The sequence below is a fragment of the Echinops telfairi genome, unplaced genomic scaffold (genome assembly GCF_000313985.2).
Source record: "Echinops telfairi isolate 266 unplaced genomic scaffold, ASM31398v2 ScPeMD7_7469;HRSCAF=8507_1, whole genome shotgun sequence".
Lineage (NCBI taxonomy): Eukaryota > Metazoa > Chordata > Mammalia > Afrosoricida > Tenrecidae > Echinops > Echinops telfairi.
The window spans coordinates 109,564,303-109,572,848 of record NW_022111373.1 but is presented as its reverse complement, the minus strand read 5'-3'; the positions used below and the strand labels follow the sequence as shown (position 1 = coordinate 109,572,848).

Sequence of the window (8,546 nt, the reverse complement as noted above, 5' to 3'; positions counted from 1 at the left end):
TTTGGTGAGTTGAAAAGGATGCAGCCGCAGTGGGGTTTTTTTTAATGAATTGAGCACTTAAACCGTTTCTAACACTGTATTAGATTCTGGGAATTGTGTTGTTGCTGTTGTCATGTGCTGTTGAGTCCGCTTCAATTCATTGTGACCCAATGGCCAACAGACTAAAACACTCCTCGGCCTTGCAACTCTTTCTCAGCCAATTCTATGCTCAAGCCATTGTTGCAGCCACGGTGTCAATTCAGTCCCTTGAGCATATTCCTCTTTTTGCATTGACCCTCTACTTTAGCAAACATGATGTCCTCCAGGGGCTGGTCCCCTCTGATGCATGTCCCAATGATGTGGGATGAAGTCTCAGTATCCTTGCTTCGAAGGACCATTCTGCAGATAAGGAGTAGAGTTCAATGTGACCCAGATCCTTTGAGCATAGATTTTAAGGTCCTTTGGGGTAGCTGGACTGAAATCAAACAAAATAATACAAATATGATGGTTGCTGCTATTTGTGCCATTAAAACGAAAGCATATATGTAATCAAATAAATTGGTGCATCCAGAAAGGTTAGAAATGGTGAAATGGGGAAGGAGAAGGGGCATTCGAGTGTTCAAAGCAAAGAAAACATCCACCATGCTCAAACGAGAGGGAGCCTGTGATATTCCTGGAAGTGAAAAGAGGCCAATCTGGTTGCAGAGGAAGAAAGGCCTGGATCAAGATGCAGCCAGAGTAGGAGGGTACAATGCTCTTCAGGAGATTACAGGACATTTAAGGAATTTTTGTTTTTATTCTCTAAACAGTGAAAAGTCTCTGAAGGATTTTAAGCAGAGGGGGATGTAATACATTTCTGAATTGTAAAAAGAAATCCATTCTGGCTTCTGTCTGGGGAAAGCATAGTGACTTGGAGAGGCATCGAGGGAGAAAGACAAAGCTTTCTACTTCCATAAAGAGTTAGAGTCTCAGAAAACCACAGTGGAAGTTCTCCCCTGTCCAATAGGGTTGCTGTGAGTCAGAACTGACTTCATGGCAGTGAGTTTGAGCTTTTCTTGTGTGGGAAAGGGGGTCATGAATAGACAATCTATGGGGATAATATAGTAGTAGTTCAGGTGAAAAAGGATGGCACAGGTGAACACGGAGAGGAGAGAATTAACTTGAGACATGGTTAGGAGGTAAAACAGATGATATGGCATGTAATTGGGAAATTATGAAAACTGCCCAGTATGATTCTTAGTTTTAGGGAGAGGATAGGCTGTCTACTCCTGTGAAGATTTGCAGGCTTGGAGACTTACAGGGGCAGTTCTATCTTGTGATCTACAGGGTCACTATGAATCAGTATTGACTTCATGGCGTGGAAGTGATGCCCCAGGGTGATGATTGATGATGCTCTCTAACATAAAATGGTAAGGATGTCTCTAAGGTGAACCAGAAACATATAAAAATGATAGATGCAACAATGGATTTGGGGCCGGCACTTAATTCTAGTCCCAATCTAAGAATAATTAGTTCTTATGACATGACCCTGCTTGATGCTTGCCCTTATGAAGAAGTCACTGAAGATATGGGAGCTATAGCAAATGGTGGTGAAGAAACTAGATGGTGCTCAGCTATCAAAAGGAATAGCATTTAGGGTCTTAAATGCTTCTTTTCAAACAAGCAAGCCCTCTAAATGAGGCATCAGCTAAGTCCACATGGAAGAAGCACACCAGCCCGTGTGATCCAATGACTAAGTAATGTAATCAAAATATAAAGGAAGGAATGGTTTCAGAGCTAAAACTGTGAGTTCTGGTTTGCAGGAGGCTATGGATGACAGATGAAGCAATAACACTTAGAGTAGATTATATGAAAGGGGAAAGTTGGATTACTTTTGTTTATAGTTGAGGCCCACTCAGAGAACCTTGACTGGTTCAACTGGTCTTCATGCTGACCTCCCTAGTTTGTTGAATGAAAGTCTATCTCCCTGGTCTGGATTTGACATCCATAGACTCAACATGGCCTCGATGAACAAGTCCTTCCTTGTCAGGAAGTGGCAGTAGGTGGTCTGCATCTACGCAGGCTGTTACAATAGACATAAGATCAGGGTAGGGAGTATCTGCATGTAGCTTCTTCTCAGTCTACAAGGAAGGTTTCATAGAGGAATGAGGTTTATGCTAGAGGAAAAATAAAGACTTAAAAATCTGATAGATTTTCTTAATTTCTTTTCATTACTGTCTGCTGACACCCTCCTTTTGTATGGTGAAATTCAGTTCAAAATATACATGATCATGGAAACCTACAGCCTGCAGGCAGACCTCAGGTACTAAAACTTACACTGACGCGGGATTAGTTTTCTTTTTGTATAATGGTACATTTTTGCCTTTTGTAAATAAATCCACACTCTAGGCCAGGGAGACGCTCGAAGATGTAAATTGTTTCCAAGGAGAATCAGTTTTGAAGAAACACAGAGTGCTGCTCTGTCACCACTGTTTTAAATTTTCCAACGATCCCGGGCAAGGCGCTTGTGTTTCCCTAGGAAGTGCTGAAACCTGAACTGGCACTAAGCTGCCACCCGCTCCCAGCAGGTTCCGAGCTGCATGTGAATGCAAACACGTTGCAATCTGGGAAGTGATGAGGGCCAGGGATCTTCTGCAGGAGGTGCCGCTTTCTCAGAGGAAAGGAGGAACTGTGGAGGCTTGCAATGTCCAACTCCAGCAGAAAGTCACACTCTCACACTGAACAACTCAGAGACTTCCCGGCCAAGCGACAGTCTGAGATGCTGTGCAGCGCGCTGTCCTACACACTGAGAGGAACCCATGCTCTGCTTTACTGACGATTCTCTTTCTTTTTATGCAACACCTTTCACTCATCTCTAGTTCTATTAGAATTACAGGAAAGTACCAAACATAAGATATCTGTCTTCTTCGCCTAGAGGTGAAGCTTTTGTATTTAAGTTGAGATTGATTGGAAGAAGCTCACCAGCCTATGCAACCACGAGGTGTCAAAGGGATCAGGTGTAAGGCATCATCAGAACAAAAAATCTTACCATAGTGAATGATGGGGGGAGAGCGGAGTGGAGACCCAAAGCCCATTAGTAGGCCACTGGAGATCCCCTTGCAGAGGGGTCTGGGGAGGAGATGAGCCAATCAGGGTGCAATGTAACAATGATGAAAAATACAACTATTCTCTAGTTCCTAAATGTTTCCTCCCCGCTCCCACTACCATGACTCTAATTCGACCTTGCAAGTCTGGCTAGACCAGAGGATGTACACTGGTACAGATAGGAGCTGAAAATCCAGGGAATCCAGGGCAGATGAGCCCTACAGGACCAGTGGTGTGAGTGGCGAAACAGGGAGGGTAGAAGGAGAGTGGGTAGGAAAGAGGGAACCGATTACAAGGAACTATATGTGACCTCCTCCCTGGGGGACGGACAACCGAAAAGTGGGTGAAGGGAGATGTCGGACAGGGCAAGATATGACAAAATACCAATTTATAAACTATCAAGAGCTCATGAGGGAGGGGGGAGCGGGGAGGGAGGGGGAAAATGAGGACCTAATGGCGGAAGTTTAAGTGGAGAGAAAATGTTTTGAGAATGATGAGGGCAATGAATGTACAAATGCGCTATACACAATTGATGTGGTAAGAGTTGTATGAGCTCCTAATAAAATGATTTTTTTAAAAAAAGGAAAAAATGTTGAGATTGATTATGATTTAAAGGTTTTTTCTAATCACAGAGTAGTGAGTGTGTATGTGCACATGCACATGTAGGTTGTAAAACACTGCCTTGGTGAATTATGCTATGCCCATTGACGTTGGCATTTCCTGAAACTATAGAACTGAGTTCCCAAGCCCACCAAATGATTCTCTCAAGGTGTTTGATTATGTCTGAAAATTTTTATAACCTTGCTTCCTGTATGCTCCACCATATGCATGGATATAAGTTCAACAAAGGTAAATATGCATAAATAATATTGTCTCTCAAATCTATATGTTCTTGTGTGTATACTCCTCCTTTCTGTGCCTTGTCTGTTTAAACATCTATCCACAGATCAATACTGTTACAGGATTGTGTATGTACCAGTATTTGACTCTGTTTAGGCAGTGGTAATTTTTGAAAAAAATGTCTCACGTGGAGTTAAAAAGCATTGTTTTAAAGAAACTATTATTATGCAATACAGTTGAAGAAATGTATCTATACTTACTTTTGAGGATGATGCTTTGAAACTCAAGTCTGAGACCACACAGGAAGTAAAAAAATCTTTATCCTACATTGATAACTTGGTGAATACTATTTCTATGTTTTAGGTTAAAATCAAAATTTTAATACTGTGTGTACTATTTTTTGAAATGGCTCTCCACCTTATGAAAAAATTCTAGCTAACTATCAATTCTGATAGTTTCAGAAGAAAAAGCTTGCATTCCTTTAATAGTGTAGGTTTATTTATACTGGAAAGAGAAATTGAACTCTCCCTCTAAGGATCATAGCTGAACGCATCAAATAGAGCAACCCCTTCCCCGTGCTGTTTGACCTCATCAAATCGGTTTACACAAGGTGAAATACAACACAGCCCTCCAATGGAATCTTTTGCTTTCTTCCCTAAAATGCTGGGAGGAGACCAGCCAGTCAGGGTGCAGTGTAGCAACGATGAAACATACAACTTTCCTCTGGTTCCTAAATGCTTCCTCCTCCCCACTATCATGATCCCAATTCTACCTTACAAATCTGGCTAGACCAGAGGATCTACACTGGTACAGATAGGAACTGGAAACTCAGGGAATCCAGGACAGATGATTCCTTCAGGACCAGTGGTGAGAGTGGTGATACCGGGAGGGTGGAGGGAAGGTGGGGTAGAAAGGGAGAACTGATTACAAGGTTCTACATGTGACCTCCTCCCTGGGGGATGGACAACAGAAAAATAGGTGACGGGAGATGCCGAACAGTGTAAGATATGACAAAATAATAATAATTTATAAATCATCAAGTGTTCATGAAGGAGGGGGGCGTGGGGAGGGAGGGGGATAAAAATGAGGAGCTGATACCAAGGGCTCAAGCAGAAAGCAAATGTTTTGAGAATGATGATGGCAACAAATGTACAAATGTGCTCGACACAATGGATATATGTATGGATTGTGATGAGTTGTAAGAGCCCCCAGTAAAATGATTAAATTAAAAAAAAAAGAAAAATAGTATCACTGGAGATGGTATACTTCCAATCCTGGGATACATCACCTCAGCAGACCCTAGAATTCTTAGCTCTTACTCACTTTTCTCACAGGTGAGTGAGTCTGAAATGGGTGGTGTCCAGGAATCCCCACTGCACCTGTACTTTGAAGGCCCAGCCACTGCAAGGCCTTTGGGGCAGTTTATCTCCATGGAGTCACCAATCTTATACACGGTCTTGAATGGGGAGAGGGTGAGGCCTTCCTGAAGAACTGGCTTGAGGCATCCTATCCCTGCAGGAAGAGAAGCATTTCACACGAGGAGCGGGAGAGCACAATTCCTAAGCAAATATGGGCAGACTTTATGAACGTAAAGAAGACATTTTGAGTGCGATTTAAGCGAGAGTGCGATAACGCCTCCTTTGGAGGAAAAATTGGAAGGTGAAGGATTTAAGGGAGTTTCTCAGCAAGAACAATAATTAAGTGCCTGACTCTAAACCCCAAAGTCGGTGATTTGAATTCATTTAGAGGCTCCTGGGGAACCAGTCCCGGTTATTCGCTTCTGACAACCCCGTGGATCCGTTCTACTCCGTCCATTCGGGGTTGGTGGGGGTCCAAAAGGACTCTGGGCCAAATCATAACAGCAAGGCCCCAGGACTCTTCCCCCAGGTTCCCTTCCTAGGAAACTGCCTCTGGACTCAAACCATTTTCATTACTTTATTCAGGTTTTTGCTTTAAATAAATTGTCTGCCTCTCCTCTCTAATGGGCAAGTCACTATATTGTAAGTGACACAGAGGCAAGACGTGCTCATTGACCTGAGTTCCAACTCAGCTTCATGATGCACCGTAATAGTTGTTTGGTTGTTGAATCGTGTTTTTTGCTTGCGTAATTTTGCATTTTACTGTCACACAGGTCTTTGCAAAGCCCACAAGCTCATAAGGGCCATGCACTCTTGAGAAGATAAGTCCTTTTACTACTTTTTTTCAGCAAGGGAGGTAGACTGTGCTGCAAGGAGTAGAGCTACGGGGAGAACGGCATCTCATGGAAATACCCATTTTGGATACAGGAAGATTATACGTATCATCTTCCCGAGATTCATCAATTTGTACCCCTTTGTGCATCGGCAAAGCAGATGTCTGTGGTTATATGTGGTTTGCAGACTTCCGGGCTTTCTTTTTAAGTGCATACTTCACAGCCTTATGAGTATGAGGCTAAAAAGACAAGGACAAGAGAACTGAAATATGAAGATATTTTAAAATCTAAGTTTAGCAAAGAGTCCTATTTTCTGCTTCACTAAATCTTTTTACCAGAGTTGCAGGGAGGAAAAAAAAAGGAAAATGTTCTGATTCAGGCTATAACTCTATTTATATTGTGTCTTCATCCTTTAGCGTAGCCCCACCCAAAGTCTGCTCAGGTTCTCACGTTGGCAGTGCACATCTCCTTGCCTCCAGGTTCGGTCTGGTAAGCATCGGAAGTACTGGTATCCAATGGTTCTGAATCCGGTAAAGCATGTAATTTCCACTTCTTCCCCAACCGAGTACAGCTTCTTTTCATTCTAGAATTAGCACAGAAGCAAACAAACATTGCTGTTGTGAATAATAAACCTGAGACATCTCAAGGTCGTGCTGGATTCTTTATATCCCTTTCCTGTTGTAGCTACATTGCCATAAAGTCCTATTTAAGTATCTCTCCTCTCCACTTTTCTCCTGACCTCTGCCACATATTATCTCTTGTCAGGACAGCGTTCTATCTAGTCTCTCAGTAGAAACTTCCTCTAATGCTCCTTCCATACTTCAGCTTTAAATTTATTTTTACGTAAAGGCTTGCTGCTCACTTGCTTTGAATTGAATTGCGACCCTCCCAAAAGATATACCGAAGTCACCAACTCTGCGCTTGTGAATGTGAACCTGTTTAGAAATAGAGTCTTTGAAGATGTCCTTCGCTAAATTAGTGAGGTCATTTTAGTCTTGTATGTTTAATGTCTTTAAAAAGAGGAGAACAGATACGAAGCACAAGAAACAAAGGAGGGTCATGTGAAGACGGCCGACCCATGGCCTCTGCAGTCTAAGGAATACCGGTTATGGCCGGTGGACACCAGAAGCTAAGCGAGAGGCATTGCCCCCTCAGAAGGAATCAACATACCCATTACGATGATGGGTTCCAGAAGTGCTGTTGTAGGTACCATTAAGTTGGTTCTGACCCATAGTGACCTTATTCACAACAGAACGAAGCACTGTTCATTCCTGCATCATCCTCACAATTGCTCCTATACCTGAGCCCATTATTGGAGCCACTAGGTCAATCCATCTCCTTGAAGGCCTTCCTAATTTTCACTACCCTATACTTTTCCAAGCATCATGTCCTCTCCCAGGGACTCATTTCTTCTGACAATATGTGCATAGTATGTACGATGAATCTCACCACCCTCGACTCCATAGGAAAACCCTGTCCATATTTCTTCCAAGGCAGATACGTTTGTCCTTTAAGCAGTCCAGGGTAGTTTCAATATTCTTCTCCAGCACCACAATTCAAGTGCATTGATTTTTCTGTGACCTTCCTTATTCAATGTCCAACTTTCACATCCATATGAGGCAGCTGACAATGACCATGACTTGGGTTAGGTGCACCTTAGTTGAGGTAGTTAGTTTATTGTGCCAACCTGGCCGATAAACACATGTGGGGTTAATTGAAGGGCGGAGAGATAAATGGCTGTTAGCCTCGCCTTTCTAGTTCTCAGGTCTCTTGTTTTGTGATAGTCGGACCAGGATGCAGCTGCGTTAGCCAGTTCCCTGTTTCAACTGACAAGGCTCACTTCTTGCAAGACAACGCTGAGGAGAAGCCACATGGACCTACCCTGATGCAGAGCTGGGTGCTGGAGCACCCGTGTGGAGACCCCTGCCAGAGCTGAGATGCTTACACAGTCACTGACTCAGCTTTCCTCCTAGAGTCAGCATCATTGCGTCTGTTTTGTGAGATGGAGGAGGACTTTGTGGATTGGTATTAGACATATGGTTAATGGGTTCATGTTGGACTTGTGGGCTAGGGCAGCACTTGGTTGGGATGTTTTCTTGATGTGCACTTAATCTTTATATAAAACTCTCTTATATATGAGTTTCTGTGGATTTGTTTCTCTAAAGTACCCAACTAATACATTAGTCCTCAAAGTAATATCCTGCCTTTCAATGGTCTGAAATGTTCTTGTTCAGCAGATTTACTGAATGCAACACTATGAGACACCGCATTTCTGTTCTTTGAAATTACGTGCTGTTGTTGGATACTGTGGAGTCGTTTCTGACTCACAGGGACCCGATGTACCACAGAATGAAATACCGCACCATTTGTGCTGCCCTCCCATTTTTATGCTTGTGCCCATTGTTGCAGCTCCTGTGTCAAGCCATATAATTGAAGGCCTTCCTTTTTTTTT

At 42.9% G+C, this 8,546-nt stretch overlaps 1 protein-coding gene across 1 annotated transcript in view; it reads right to left on the bottom strand.

The window, feature by feature from the left end:
- Positions 1 to 8,546, bottom strand: part of C6 (complement C6) — a 128,765-nt gene that overhangs the window by 18,808 nt on the left and 101,411 nt on the right. Inside the window, exons 14-15 of the mRNA XM_004716938.2 lie at positions 6,545 to 6,677; positions 5,223 to 5,415 (exon numbers count right to left, since the gene is read on the bottom strand). Of these exons, the coding sequence (XP_004716995.1) occupies positions 5,223 to 5,415; positions 6,545 to 6,677 (326 nt within the window). The remainder of the gene's footprint in view (positions 1 to 5,222; positions 5,416 to 6,544; positions 6,678 to 8,546) is intronic.